Source organism: Chelonoidis abingdonii, chromosome 10, assembly GCF_003597395.2.
Source record: "Chelonoidis abingdonii isolate Lonesome George chromosome 10, CheloAbing_2.0, whole genome shotgun sequence".
NCBI lineage: Eukaryota > Metazoa > Chordata > Testudines > Testudinidae > Chelonoidis > Chelonoidis abingdonii.
In genome coordinates this window covers 45,224,741-45,241,189 of record NC_133778.1, presented here as the reverse complement: position 1 = coordinate 45,241,189, position 16,449 = coordinate 45,224,741, and the positions used below count along the sequence as shown (strand labels likewise).

Genomic DNA, 16,449 nt, shown 5'->3' with positions numbered 1-16,449 from the left:
TGATAAAATATTTAGCATGCCCATGTTAGAAAAAACAAAGGCCGGAACAGGATTTTACAAAGACTGTGGAAAAAACAAAACGCTGGTTCTTCTGCTAGGTTTGTTTTAAGATATTCCTTTGAAAATGGCTACAAATACTCTATTGCTTATTGTAACAACATGGCTATTGCACATACAGATTATTCAAAATTATTTCAGCATGCTAAAGTAGTTGTCATCTATTTCTCATCCCGCTGTCAACAGGGAGCTTCGAATATATAGAGAAGGCAAGGCCCACAAACTTGTCTCCCTCCATTCAATCTGAATCATTATTTTCTGGTCTCTGTCATCTCCTTTAGGGTGTTCTCTCATCAGCTAAATTTAATCACCACCCAAAATAACCTTATATCTTCCTTCCCAAAAGCTCTTCACTCCTCTCGTTCTCTTCACTCAAGCCTTCATAAACCTTAGGTCAACTTTGACTATTTTGATTCTCTCCCCACCCGTTCACATCCAAAGCCATCTGAAAATCCAAAGTTGTCCTTGGATGTCTAAGGATCTGATCCATACATCTTAAAATCATTTAGCACTTCGTCGATCTCCTCTTATGATTACCTGCGTCACAATTTGGAGAAGTCGTCTGCTTCAGAGATAAAATGTGGTATTTATTACGTATTTTGATGTGCTGAATTTCAGAATGTGACAATTTTAAAACAACCTGATTGGCTCTGTTTCTAAGATATTGTCGAAGTTTTTACATTTTATGTCTATGCTATATTGTGTTAAGATAGTAGAGTTTTAGTCATAAATTGTAACCTAAGCTCTTTCATGTGTTTGGTTTGCTTTACATGTATAATATTATCACCTGTCCTTGTTTATGTAACACTTTTAAAAATCAGCAAAACGGGTTTATACTAAATAAAATTTAGGTATGAAACAAAAGGCAAAAAAACTATTATGTACATAGTTAGTCCTGTTCAGTGCTCTCGCGCTTCTTGGCTTGTGCGTCTTATTCAGGTAAATGGAAGATCGCTGCTTGTCACTGTCCAGGCAATAGTTGCACAAAAAATCATGATGGGCTTCCGATTGCCCTCGATAGCGTTTGCCGCATTGGTTGCAATGTCCTGGTGAAATCGCTTCGCGCTGCTCGTCGCTCCCTGCTCGCCAGTTCGGTGAAAAAAATCTAGATGAGAGTGGCAAGAAAATGTAATTTAGTGACATGTTGCACACCAAGGCTTTTGTAGTGCCTTGAGGAGGTTTCACCAACAACTCTGTGTTGTCTGCCCTTCTTATTCAGAGAACAATTTATGCACTAACTGGAAGGCTTTCCATGCCGTCTTTTCCTTGCCACTGGTGCATGGTCAAATGCACGCATCTCGAAGAAGTATTCACGAATCTGAGGACCAACAAAAGACACTTCCTTTTATCTTAGCCTTACTAAACCTTGGCAATCTTCACGGAGGTACTTGAAAGCTGCTTATGTTTTTCAATGGCCTTGAAAAGTTTTCATCAGACACAGGCCTTGATGTGTAGGGTGGTAACAAAATCTTTCTTGATCAACAAGTGGTGAATGACTGAACACTTTTCCTCCCAGGCTCCAGTGACTGTCGAGGGCCAAATCTTTCTTTTGTGTGTATGGAATCTCTTCACGACTCATCACCATTCGCCAAGAAAAACAGCAAGTACCAGTGTATCCAGTCTGTGTATTGCCATGTCTGGCGACCAAAGCAAGGCAACAACTTCAAAATGCCAACAAAGCTGCCACGATGTTGGTCCATTTTAGTTTATGCACCTCAAAAGTTTGTTTCTGTTTGTCAATAAGGTTTCTTCATATGGACTGCATGACCAATGAATTGATGGCAAAACATTGCACTTATGGCAGCCAAAAACAGCTTTTAAGAGTCTGTCTTCGATGAATATCAATGAACAGTCTCCCACTCTCTGGATCCGTGAACGACTGTTTGGCGACTGCCATCACACCATGCGATGTTGTTGGCAAGGGCTACAAATCACCTTCCATGAAGAAGGCAAGAGACAAGATCTTTTGATGGTCAGCTATGGAAACATGGAAAAATACTAACATCACCCTGCCAGGATGATTCCATCGCCTGCGGCGTAGTCTAAGAGCCCGAACAGCTAGACCCGAGCCAATCAACAATTTTAAGCAGCATTCTTCGTTCTCGAGTGACCCAGAATTTAGTAAAGTTTGAACTACATTATTTCAAGAAGCATTTTGCTGTAGAGCAGTGTTATTTCTACCACCGTCTCGCCAGTCCAACTGACAAACCATGCTCCCTCCCATTTCCAGTCCCAACACACACACACACACACACACCACACACACACACACCAAAAAACCCATACCCATTAAGATATCCATGCCTCAAGCACATTGTTCCTGGCATATCACCTCTCTATCTTTGGACTCTTCTACTTCCCCCTGTCCCGCTCCCTCAATCAAATTGGAAGTTTCTGTGTCTATGTCTTCAAGCCCTTCATAATCATTGCCATTCCCTTTTCAAGTCTTTCTTCCGGCTACTGCTCACATAGCCATAACTTATCACTTGCCGACACTAGAATACGCAATGGAAAAATGAAAAAGTCATTTAAGTTTCAGAAACATGTATAACAGTTACATTATCTGTAGACCTGGTGAAATTATCAAGACCTAAAACCGACTACTAATTTAAAATTGAAATCACAGCTAGCCTTTAGCTGCATCTTCTGTTTCAACAGCTATGCATGCAAACAGCCAGGATTTACAGGGGAGATAAAGCCTAGCAGTGCATTCCACAACAATCTAAAATGCCAATATTAAAATAAATGCCCACTTGGAATACATGTTCCAAACTTCCAGTTTTTTATCACATTTCCCCCCATGTCATTAATTATTTTGTGTGATAGCAGGCAGACGAGAGGCCTCAACTGAGACCGGAGGCCCGCAATTTGGTAATGCCTACACATACATACAGTAGAAGAGCAGGTCCTGCCTGAATAAGCTGGCATCTAAGTTAGTCAGGACACACACGATGGAAGGAAACTGAGGCACAGAGCTGAGGTGAAGATGATTTACAAAGGTTCACACATAAAAGTTAGTGGTCAACCAAGCACAGACCCAGGTCTACCTGATAGGCAGAGCAGTGCCTTCCCTTATTAGACTATGCACTGACCCATTTTCATCTAATCACCCTCTGGGTAGATGGAACACAGAAGCAAGGCAGTTTTATTTTCCCCCCAGTTTTATTTACAGAGCATCCAGGACAACAGACTATTAAGGTGGCAGCCCCCACCATTAAATGCCTATCCATAGGCATTAGGTGAATATATCGATAAATATTCAAATTGCAGATCGTTCAGCTATTGTAGGTGGTTTGTGCATCTATACCCTTCCCACCCTATGGTCTGTCTTATGTATTAGATAAATTTTCGAGGCAGACAGTCGACTACTCTGTGTTTGTACAGGGCCTAACACACAGGCTCCATTTCTTGTGGCCCTTAAATGACTCCAGATACAACAATATTAATCAGTGCGTTTTCATGCCTTCATTTAGGGTATGTCTACACTACAGCTGGGACATACTTTCCGCAGCTCCAGGAAGACAATCATGACAGCTAGCTCTGCCTTGAGCAGGGCTCAACAAATCAATCAGTCACAATATAGCCAGCGATAGCACAGGCAGCGCAGCTCAGGCTACCCTTGATACAACCGTTCCAGACGCCCCTCCAGGGATATCCTCAGGCAGCTGCCTGAGCTACCATCTGCACTAACCACTGGCTTGCAATCACTTATCGTCTTCTGAGGCTGGGATTATGCTCCAGTTTGCAGTGTAATGTTTACCCTTAAGTCGCTTGCACTTTTTCTGCCATACAGCAAGTCAGTGTCAGTAATATTCACCGTGGGCCAAAATAAAAAGACATCAACATATATTTATCCTCTCTCTATTTCAGCCGCAATTCTCAACTGACTCTCAAAATCCTATGTTATTACGATGTTATCCATAGAAAGTGCTAGGAAGGTTACTTTATCAACCATCCAATAGTGCTATTGAACGCTTTTATCTGATTCTTCTCCACACAAGTAGCTCCGAACAGCACTCCTATGGGAGGTTATGGAAAACTAGTTATGAAAAAACTTCACACTACATAAAACCCCACCTTGTACATGTTGGATAGGTTAGCAGTACTTCAATAACCCAAGCAAGTAAGCCGACACTTCAGTAATCAGACATTACAGAGCTCTGTAAGCAGCATGGATGCTGTATTGGGCTGCTGCAGAACTTCATACTGTTAATAAGAAAGAGCTAGAGACAATATTAGATTAGGACAAAAGCACTCTAATCGTAATTCACCAGATGCAATTACGTCGTTTACTGCCTCCAGTCTCATGTGGTCACAGTTTTTGAGCTATTCTTGGCTGTGATTCTGGGTTGAACTCCCGGCCGCAGCAGAAGGCAGATCTGAATATAGGTTGTGCCCACAACCACAACTCATTCCTTCTGGCAATATACCTAGAACCCTGGATTTTGGAGCTGGTCAAGAACAGAACAAGACTTCCCTGTTCATCAGCCTTTAGACAAGTAGTTTCATACCTGAAAAAAAAAGGTGCCTCAAGGTGTTTAATGATCTTATATTAAGTCGATTTTTACCAATTTCCTTATGATAGACATCAAGTATAGGTTTCTTGCCAAGATATTTGACTATTTGCCCTACAGACCAGATCTCAGTTACAGACACCATGGTATGTCAATCGCTGGGACTTTATATTAATTTCTGCCCAGAGAATGACAGGCTTACTCTGAGGCTCTAGCACAATTGAACAAAAAGTTGTAACAAGATTTTTGTCTAGTCCTTGCAATTTTGTCTGAAGGTTGAAAGGACGACATATCCAAGAAATATCTCCACGTATCTCAAGACTGAGTCAATCTGCTTAAAGCCCATGCTACCTACCTCGGGCATACAAATGATGGTCACTAAGAAATGTTCTCATACTCTGATAAGAGTTAGGCTAATACTTTTGCTGAGAAAAGGCCTAGAAGATAAAGCTATAATGGCGGTGCAGGCCAGAAGTTAGGTACACTAGGTGCGGGGGGAAACTTTCAAATGGTCTTTACACTCCATCCTGACTTTAACCAATCTAATCAGACCCTCAGTTTTTAAACACCTACAATTGTCATTTATAAGTTATCTTACGTAATATTTTTTAAACAATAGAGCATGCAACAGTTACTGTCAATGCTATATATGCACTTGGTTTTTATACACAGAAATGACTTAGAAACTTATAAAAGAAGAATCTCAGTTAGCATGAAATGTCACAGAATGCTTATCATGGCCTTATTCCTCATTCCATGTACATGATAGTGTCTATGTTTACCTATTACCACAACCAATCCAGGGATGCATCAGCATTTATTTTTAATGGACTAACTAGTTCTCAGACAAACATAAATAAATGCTTTTAATGCAGACCTGATCTTTTAGTCGTATTCCGTAATAAAAAGTTTATAGATGAGTACAAAGTTACCAAAGACTAGAGAGAGAAGAGAAAACAATATTAATCTCTGACTTTAGAAGTGTCTTGAGGCCAAAATGTAAAGAGATCTGATATTGGAACAATGCTTAGAAGATATGCATATTTTCCTGGCATATTCAATAAATCCCTTTCTGGTCTGACTTTTAGGGTTTCCCTTTGGAGAAAAAAAGTAGAGACCCTTTTTAGAATAACATCTTCGAAGCAAGCTAGTGTCCATGTATGGTCTGTAGAAAAGGAATTGCATGAATCATGGAAGTACAATTCTAGAGGGTGGTAATAACTTGTAGCGGCATTTTATTCTTATGAAGATATAGTTACTGGCAATGGTATGAATAGCTTTGTCTATATTAGGGTACAACAGATACATATTGGTGTATGTATTCCTTCTCAGCTTTCAAAAGAATGAAGGTGATAGTGCATCCATCAGGACACTAGCCAGAATAGCCAAAATCAGCTAAGTTAATGCAACTAATTTTTCTTTCTAGGAAAAAAAATGCCATTGGCAATAATTTCTTATAATTGAAACAATCTTCACTTTTGCACTACTATAATTGCGTATATCTAAGTCAAATTCTTATGGAATAAATGACACATCAATTGAGAAATACTTTGTGAACTAAGGCTAGTTCTTCATTTGAATAGAAGAGTAGAGCTGCTATTTCTAAAATTGTTCTGACACTATATTCGTAATAACCATTGAATACCAACATAACATTTCATACGCTCACTTTTTTTTGGCATTTTTAACATTCTACATAAATCTATTACTCAAAAAATGGACAAAAATAAGTATATTTGTGACATTTTTTAAAGCATATTTTTGGAAAAAAGAAAAACAGTGGTGATGAGACTGCTTTCAAAATATGGGGCATTCATCTTCTAAGGAAATCTACTATTTCAAATAGTATGTAACTAAGAAACAGATAAGATGATGTGGTTCAGTCAAGGAGAGCTTGACCTTGGTTTCAATACTAGTATGATCAATCTTAAATGTTATACTACATGATGCAGTCTGTGTAGTTACTAAAATATACTAGAAAGAAACTAACCAAAAAAAAGATTCTGAATGTGGTTTTTATATTGAAAAGGTAGGAAGATACTCTCCCCTTATTATCAACATTTTCCCAACTTTGTTTCTATACTAGAGCAGATTTAAATAGCCAGTAATAAAATTTACTTGGGAGGGATTCATGGGAGGAAGTTTTGCAAGGCGATTCGCCGCACAACTGTTCTGGATGGGCATTGCTCTCTGCAGAACCCACCGTTTCAAACCTGGAGGATCACCAAGAATACTACAACTTATACCCATGAGCCTTCCCTCTACTACCCCTTTCCCCCTCCCCATGGTCCTGAAACACAGCCTCCATTGGGAGCTGCTCTACAAGAGGATTTTCCTGCCCAATGGTAGTTCCCGCAGAAGCATTAGTTGAGGGGGCTAACAGAAATAACACAGGCCTAGGCTGTTTATTATCTTTTGCCTAATGTCCACAAGGAGACAAAATGATACATTCCCAACCTGATCATCTCATATGCACTCCTGCCTTTGGGCCTGCCAAGTTCTCTGTCCCTCCTCCACTGTGGCGCCATAGCCTAGGAATATCAGGAATTTTCCTACGATTCCCCTAGGGAGGAGTCTACATCTCCCTGAATTTCTCCAAACCCCCCTCCCCCCGCCAGTTACATGCATGTACCAATTTAGTTGTTGGCGAAAATTTGAATTGAAATTATAAACAAACACACGTAAAACATACAGTACTTGAGCACTACTTGTACCTGAGAAAGCATAATGGGTTTGAAAAGTATAAACAAGTCAGCTTCCTCATACACTGTTAATTTATGACAATGTTCAGAAACATTTTCCAGTATATTGGCCTACTAATGATTTAAAATTATGATTTGTAAGGCAGTCTGAATGAGCTTCATTAAACAGATAGCTAAGGGTTAAATGTTTCTTTCACCTTCCTAAAGGGTTAACAAATGGGGAACCAAACACCACAGGAGAGACCAATCAGAAAACGGATTTGTAAAGCTCAGGGAGGGAATGTTTTGTGGTGTCCCCGCTTTGTGTGGTGTCTTTTGTCCTGTTCTCGGCTATGAGAGGGATCTTCTGCTATCTTCAAGCTTCTAATCTTCGGTTTCCCAGTTGTAAGCTACAGGTATAGACAATAGGCTTTTATGTGTTTTTTGTATTTTACATGTGTGTAGTTGCGAAATGTTTTAAATTATTTCTTTTTTGAATAAGGTGTTATTATTTTTTCTTTTAAGAATTGCCCTGCTATTGAGATCAACCTGATACAGAGACGTATGTTTATGTGTTTTCTTTCTTTTTATAATAAAGCTTTCTTTTTAAACCTGTTTGAGTTTTCTTCTGGTAGGCTAAGGAACGAAGGAAGGGAAATTCTTTTTGAGTTAGATTTACGGAGGGTGAATCTGTGCCAGCCTCAGGGCAAGAAGGAGGGGGGGGAAGCTGAATTGCCCCTCTGTTTTGAAATCAAGGATTTTAAGTACAGTATCATCCAGGATACCCAGTGAGGGGGAGCCGGGGATTGAGGTAAAGAGGAACAAGGGGAGGAGGTTGGTTTTCCCTTTGGTGTGGATCTCAGGGCTTGAGTCTGAGGGTCCACAGAGAAGGTTTGTTGGAGACCAGAGGGAGCCAAGCCGGGAATCTTGGGCTAGGTGGCACGATATCAGATCCAAGCTGGTAATTAAGCGCTTGGAGGTTTCATGCTATGGCACCCACATTTTGGACGCTAAGGTTCAGGAATTGGGGATTATGCTTATGATAGAGCTCGTCCCCTGATAGCTTAGTGATGGCCAAGGGTGGGTGGAAAGGCCCTTAGGACGCAGACTGTATTTACATGAACACACCTACTCTGCCGTAGGTATCTAGCAGCCAGAGCTGTGCTGCCCAACTGATCATTTATAGCTGCGTGGCTCAGCTATAAATCACTTTAAGTAATTAGAATTGGGTGGTTCATGAATGTTGTACTTATTGGAATGAGTAAAGGCCAGCAGAACTGTAGCGTACGCCCTGCTAAATGGGGGTGTGTCCCTCAGATGCTTAATTTGTGCTAAGGGCTTGCCAGGGCTAAGCCCACCATCCCTAGAGCCTTGGGCAGTTCATACCTGGGCACTCTGCGGCTTGTCTCATCAGTTATGAAAGTTAACAAACTTGCTGTGAGCCCCGGCACCCCTCTTATACAAATTAAAGCACTGGTCACCTCAACTGAACTGGCATTCCTACACATGAGGTTTGGATGGCAATATATAGTGAAGATGGAGGGAGGGAGGGAGGGGAGAGAGGTTGGGCACAGGTGTTTTGACTTGGTGGTGTGGCTCTGCCTAAAGTCACAAGCACTATTTGACCATTCCCTCTCTCCTGTTTAAGATAAAGCTGATTAGAGCTCCATAGAGAGCCTTGTTTGTTAAGTGACAACTAGAGTGCTGAAATCCGAATAATCGAGGTCTAAAGTGCTGTAGAACCTGCTGTGCAGGACAGTGTTTCTGTGGGAGACGGTTCCACCTGCCACTAGCAGTGAGGTTCCCCGACTGAGAGGTGAGTTGAACTGAGAGACCAACTCGCAGATGGTCACAATGGCAGGTGGCAGCAGAGAGGACAATGCAGGGCTCACTTGGCGGACAGAGCACTGTGGAATGAACAGTGGCCACACGCATGAACAATAGGCAGCCAGAGCATTTATTTGTTGGACTACTGTTTAGTGACTTTCGCTCCAGAATGCTAGATTTGGTGACAGGAAATGTACATAAATATGTGTTTCCTAGTAGGACAAGATTTTAAAATGGCATTATTTGCCAAGGTAGTCTAAAGATGCGTCATTATTTGGCAGATTCTGTACTAAAATTTATTATTATAAATTAATTTTTATGTGAAGAATGGCCATACATTGAGTCAACCAAATGGTGTCCATCTAGCCCCAGTATCCTGTCTTCCAACAGTGGCCAAGTCCAGTTGCTTTAGACGTGTCAAGATATTTTTCCCATTTTTGAAATTTAGCGTCCCAAAAAGTGGGAATCTGTATGTACCGTCTAAGCTTAATCACTAGCTTAGATCTGATAGCGCCGCCACCAGCAAAATATAGTGTTTTTGCAACTTTCTTTCCCCCAAAACCTCTCCTGAGGGAACCCAAGAACCCAAACCCCTTGGGCTTAAAACAAGGCGAAATAAACCATCCCCCTCCTGGTCCCTGCCCAGAACTTTCCCCCTCCCTTACCGCTGTTACACGTGATCCAAACTCTTGCGATCTTCAAACAGAAGGAATTGACCTCCTCTCACTGCGCTCCCACAATCCCTGGTGAGTTCCAGACCGCAAATCGACCTTGGGTCTTAAACCAAGGGAAAACAATCAATCAGGCTCTTAAAAAAAAAAAGCTTTTAATTAAAGAAAGACAAGCAAGTAAAAATTAGCTCTGTAAAATTAGGATGGAAATGTTTATAGCGGTTATTCAGCTGCATATAACACTTAGCCTGAGGTTCAAAGTTACGCAAACAGAGGTAAAAATACTTCCAGCCCAAAATACACTTCCAAGTTAGAAAACAAACATAAGACTAATCGCCTTTCAGCTACTACTTGACTCATTTTGAACATGAGAACGGTTTCAGAAAGATTGGGAAAGGGGGAAACCTGGGGTGCACGTCTGGTCCCTCTTAGCCCCAAGAGTGAACAACGAACAAAACAAACAGCACAAACAAAGACTTCCCTCCACCGAGATTTGAAAGTATCTTGTCCCCTGATTGGTCCTCTGATCAGATGTCAGCCAGGTTTACTGGGCTTCTTAACCCTTTACAGGTAAGAGACATTAACCCTTAACTATCTGTTTATGACAAGAGGGAATGAACAGAACAGGGAATCATGGAGTGATCCATCCCACCGTCCACTCTCAGCTTCTGGTGAACAGAGGTTAAGGACACTCAGAGTATGGTGTTGAATCCCTTCCCATGCTGGCTAACAGCCATTGATGGACCTATCCTCCAGTAACTTATCCAGTTCTTTTTTGAACCTTGTTATAATGTTGGCCTTCACAACATTCCTATCAAAAAAGTTCCACAGTGCATTGTGTGAAGAAATACTTCATTTTGTTTGTTTTAAACTTGCTGCCTATTCAATTTCATTGGGTGACCCCTGGTTCTTGTGCTACATGATGGGGTAAATAACATTTCCCTATTCATTTTCTCCACATCCAGTCAACATTTTATAAGCCTCTACCATATCCACTCTTAGTCATCTCTTTTCCAAGCTGAAAAGTCCCAGTCTTTAATTTCTCCTCATATGGAATCTGTTCCACATCCCTCATCATTTTTGTTGCCCTTCTCTGCCCCTTTTCCAATTCCAATATATCTTTGGAATACAGTATTCAAGATGTGGGTGTATCATCAATTTATAAAGTAAAAGTGGAGGAACTTGGTTTGCCAGACTGATCAGCCAAGGCAATACTGACAACCTACATGAAATGCCTATGGACTGCATGCCTATGGACTGCCTCAGCATGCAGAAAGCCTTATAAGCCGGTCACTATCAAAGCCAATTTTAGAAGTACTTAATAAGGCTGTTAATAATGTTGGAAACAACTCAGTTTACGTGAACCAACATGGCTGTTGCATGATACTTTCTATTTAAGCAAGAGATACTACACACTAAAAACTGGAGGCCAATGTTAAGTGCATTGTCAGTTGTTAATCCTGAAGCTGTACACTGATTTCAAACAAGACCAGCAAATGCTCACTATCTTTCTGCAAGAAACAAAACTGACTAGTTAGAAGCATGCAGTGCAACAGTGAAAGACTCAGTAATTGAAAAAAAGTAAAGAACTCTCTCACCACATTCAGAAAATTTGCATACATGGCTGATGAATGCACTGCTGCAAACAAATGTCAAGTATTAAGTTCTTGCATATGTTATCTTGATAGCTGTGGTAGACCAGTAGATACATTCTAGATGTTCAGGTTATAGAAGAGAAACTGGCTGCATCCGTGATATCTTAGAGTTAAATGCTTGTAAATTGAACCCCAAAGAGATGGCTGCTTGTGCATTTGATGGAGCTGCAAACTTCTCTAGAAGACATAGTGGAGTGCAAACTTTGTTCAGAGAAAAGTGTAATTCTAAACTCTCCTATACACACTGCAGAGGCCATCCACTCCAGCTTGCTCTAGTATGAGCTGCAGAATCTTCAAAAGACATTAACAAAGCCAGAAATTTAATGGCTGTGTTATATTCTTTTTTTCAGCAAGAGTCCAGAAGGACTGTAACATCTTGGAAACAAACAGAAGATATACTGGGACTGAATTTCAAATTAGTCCAACCTGGGAAAACCTGCTGGCTTTCTCATGAGTGATTCTTGTATGTTGTCTTAAAATTACTGCAACCATTATTACTGGCTTTGGAAAGTACCTACCGAGATGGGACAGATCTAAGTAGTGAGGCTGCTGGACTACTTTTGTTACTAAGTTCAGAGAAGACGGTCGCCATTCTCTCTCTGGTAAGTCTACTGTTGAAACCATCTGGGTCATTAAACAACGTCATCCCAGCATCTGCTACAACAGTAATAGATATTTGTCCAGCAATAGAAGCTACCCTTGGATCAGAGAGATCCACTGAAAATATACTGGAAGAAACGAAGACTTCAGTCCAGAAGTTGACTAATGAAGGTGCTTATATTGACTCTTTATAGGATGTCAAGCCAGCTGAAAAAGTACACAGACTTGATTCTTACAAATCTACAATAGTGATTTCTGGACTCTACTCAACTTCTACATAGTTTTTACAGATGTCTGTCTTATAAAACACCTACAGTTGAGTGGAGTGAGGTGCTACCAGCAATGGGGCTGCTATGTGATCAGGACAGAAAAGAGAATTTTGAACACAGAGTGGCATATCATACAACAAACAAATGAAGATTTAACTTCAACTTCTTCATCATCATCACTACTAGTGGTTTGACCCAAGCTTTGTGCTATGTTTCCTGGGATTACAGAAGTTAGGAATTCATCTCTTACTACTCCTAGTCAGAACAGCTACAGTTGAGCATTCTTTTTCCTCATTGAATAGAATTTTGTGTTCTGAAAGAAGTTGCCTTCTGCATGATCATATCATGAAGGACTGGAAGTAATGGACGTACAAGATGACACCAAAGACTTGTGCAAAATTACAAGAAGCCAAGAAGGATGTAGATGTAGTGTTTCATAGTAGGCTTGAGTAGCATTTTTACTACGGCACTATACAGCCCATCTTCACCCTCACAATCTTAACCCTCGTCGACCATCTTCTCCTCCCCGTCCCCCATATATTCAAACAGTCCCCCTAATTTCAATTCCTGGGGAAAACACTGAGGAAGATGGTGTTACAGAATTGGTTAAGTCATCCTTCAGGGGGTGGGTCGGTGGGTGGGGGACTGGGGAGAAAAGAGATCTGTACAGAAGGTATGCCACATGCACAGATACAAAGAACACAACCTGTATCAGGAAGTTTAGATTTGGCATTGAATTAGCCCTAATCAAGGACATGTGCCTTTGAGTATTCCAGTGTAAAAAGTTGTTTGGATCAGATATCCATTGACTATCGGACTCTGGGTGCACATAGTACATTTTGCAGTTTTCTCACTGAGCTTATAAAATGTGGAAGGCTGTACTAAGCATGCATGCATAGCTAACTTAGCTGCATGTTAAAAGACTTAGTGAAGTTGTGTGGAGCTTGGGTAAGGGCTGACTGGCACACTTGTCCCATTCACTGTCCATCTGTAAAGCATGTAAAGAACACTTAAACACTTTCCAAGGTTCATGGAAGAATGGGGTCTTTCAGGCATACCCTATAAAGTTTCAGGGGATTGGGCACTGGTGGTATCTAACTAAACAGCAAAAAATAAACTCCCAATGTGGAATTAAATTTTTCCTTCATTAGTGCACACCCAAAATTCTGACAAAAACTTTAAGGCTGTCAGTAAAGTATTCAAAAACCAGGGAACTCCAAAGTTACAGGTACACCTTTACTTATGTCAGTGTGTACAGCACAAGTGTAATAGGTAATATTGTGTGTTACTCTGTCTATATTACACAAAGTCCATTAAAACAAATGCTCAATAAACAAAAATAGAGCAATAATGAAAGGTTATGGCACGTGTAGACCACCTAAGTTTACAACTGAATTATCTTGGAAGCTAACTGCCTCATTTCCTAAAATACATGAAAGGATTGTTGAAAATAAAATGCATAATACAAGAGTATTGATTAACTTAACATTCAAAAGTTTTAGAAGCCAGAGAAGAAAATTCTCTTCTTTAGCAAGTCAGTTAAGATATATTGGACAAACAAAATGCCAGGAGACAAGGACACAGACATTTACAACATGCTATTTGCATATCTAAGATGGGGGGGAGGGATATTATACCCTAGATATAGTACGCAATCATCTAATTAGGACAGTATCACAACGCATATTGCATAAGACAGAAAAATTAAGTTATATGTAAAACCTTAATTGTGGCATTTCCTAAATTTTGAATGCTGAACTGGGTAATCTTACCATTCTCCTAAAGTACTTTTTTTTGATAGAAAACAGTTTTGGCTCAAATTTTCTGAGTAAGAAGAGCTACAAAAGCTGTATGATCAAATAGAGTACACACCATGGGCCAAACAGATCATAACAACTATGCACTAATGTCTTATTTCTGTAGAGACGGCCTTAAAAGCCTCTGAGAACTACAACGATGTTTCACTGAAATTCCATCTTTCATAGCTGTGACAGTGTCTCAAGAGCAACTGAGTAACAAAAGACCCTATTTACTAGAATTTCATTTATTTCAGGGAAATAAAACTATAGCACATGGCAATGAAACCTACCTTTGAAAATCTATTTAAAATCTCATGGGTTTATTAAAAACCGATGGAGATTCCTGCATTTAATATAAATTAATACCACTGTATTAGAAAAGACGACATCTCCCTCACTCAACTTGTTGTTTTTAAGTGTCTATACAGCCAGATGATGTAGACTGGCTAGTGTCTAACTCTGGTTATTATTCGCAAGCTGTAATATCAAAATTGTATGATTTTGTATCATAAGTACATTTTTAGAAGTTAAATCCTTATACTAAGAACTGGAACAAATAAGTTTAAAATAGTTTCTAACTTTTTTTTAAAACTAAACATTAATGCTTACATTCAACTTTTAAACTGAAACTTAGCCAAAAGAGTCAATAAGAGAGTATAAGAATATAGACGCCGATCCAAACTTCAGTGGGATTTGGATTGAGCCCTTAAAAACCCTATAAAAAGGGCATATTTTAACATTAATAAATGAAATTATATTTAGGTTTTTGGCCCAACTAAGATATTCTGTATGTACAATTTTCTCTATAAAGGTACAGTACTATAACAAAAATTATAAGAGAGAAAAAGGTGTGTGTGACAAGTAGTCTAACAAGCATTAAATCAACTAGATGAAATAAAGACATTTCATTATTTTCTTAAAATATTATAGGATTTTTAAAAATCATATCTGCTTATATATGGCTACATTATATGTATTTAAAGCATTGTTTGTTTAAACTGTGCAACCACTTATCCCCCCACCCTACAGTGAATGTTACACACTTATTTAAAAGCCCTACCCTTTTTTGAAGAACTATTGGAGTAATCGCTGGCAAAGTTACCCTTCTTGCATACAAGCTCATGTCTGCTCTTCACAGAATTAGACTAACAGCCTCCATTCAGGTCATACATGAAATAAAGTCAGTCCCTGGCAATATTCCTTGAAGCCTCAGTTCTCAGAACCCAATACCTTAGAGTCAGTGCAAAGAAACAAGTAAGAATGCAATAAATGTCACCCTGCTTATGTGAATCCAATCCTACCCAAAGCCAATTAAGGATGACTCTGGGACAGGACTAACTAGCAACCAACCAATCACAGGGCTTGCAAACTCCTCCTTTGTCCTTGGAAATATGTTCTGATACTTTTGTTTATGATATTTAAAGAAGCAGATTAACAAGTATTTAAATCACACAGGAGCCTCCTCCACCCTGACCCCCCCGCTCAAAAAAAAAAAAACTAGAGCAATTGTATGCCTTCTTTGCTGGTTGGAGAGAAAAAGAATTGTGACTTTTTTGTTGAAGTATTTAATTTATAGACAGAACATCATTATACTTTAAAATTTTAAGAAGTAGGCATATTTAGATTACATTTAAAATATGCTGTTCTTAAAATGACAAATTAAAGCAGATTATGCAGTAGATATGATTAGAACTATGAGATTAAAATGTTTTAAACACAAGCCTCTTTTGATCGAATATGTAGCATCTAAAATGTCGCTCACACTAGATTAACAAGGTAAACAATCTACAACAGTCCATGTCAAAAGTTCATAACATTTCAAATAAGGATGTGTAAATAGCTATTGCAGTCTTTAAAAAAACACTGAGTAAATTATTTAGTGCATGTCTGAGTACTGTACATATCCTTGAAATGTTCAGAGCTGACTTGGCAAATACTATAATAATCTATGCCAAAACCATCTTATCCTTGAGATGGGGGGAAGGGGAAGAGGGAGAATAATTGGAAGATGAAGGCAGCCATTTATGCTCAGAATGTGTTGGGGAAGGAAAAACTGATTACAAGCCACATTAGTCAGTGATTTTAAAGAATTAAATGCTGATGCATTAAAGCGAAACAATACCATCATCTATAAATTAACAAAAAATATAATCATATCTAACATGCCACTGGTACTGATAGGGCATAATTAGAGCTCATAAATTCAATGTGCCCATTCATGATTTTAAAATTAGGCATGTGCTTGATGGCCTTGGTAAGCCCTGTTGGCTTCAGGGGCTCACACACATTCTTAAGTACTCTGCAGAATGAGGCCCTGAATCAGAGCTTTAATGCGCTTTTGCACGGAGCAATATGTAGATTAAATATAACAATTTC

The 16,449-nt window shown here is 39.5% G+C and overlaps 1 protein-coding gene across 3 annotated transcripts in view; it reads right to left on the bottom strand.

The window, feature by feature from the left end:
* GRB14 (growth factor receptor bound protein 14) overlaps nt 1-15,318 on the bottom strand; it is a 61,924-nt gene extending 46,606 nt beyond the window's left edge. For all 3 annotated transcript variants that reach the window (XR_012656651.1, XR_012656652.1, XM_075070158.1), the window contains exon 1: nt 15,134-15,318. Coding sequence is in view for 1 of the 3 variants with exons in the window: in XM_075070158.1 (XP_074926259.1) it covers nt 15,134-15,196 (63 nt within the window). In the remaining 2 variants the exon portion in view is untranslated. The remainder of the gene's footprint in view (nt 1-15,133) is intronic.
* Between the last annotated feature and the right edge of the window lie 1,131 nt (nt 15,319-16,449).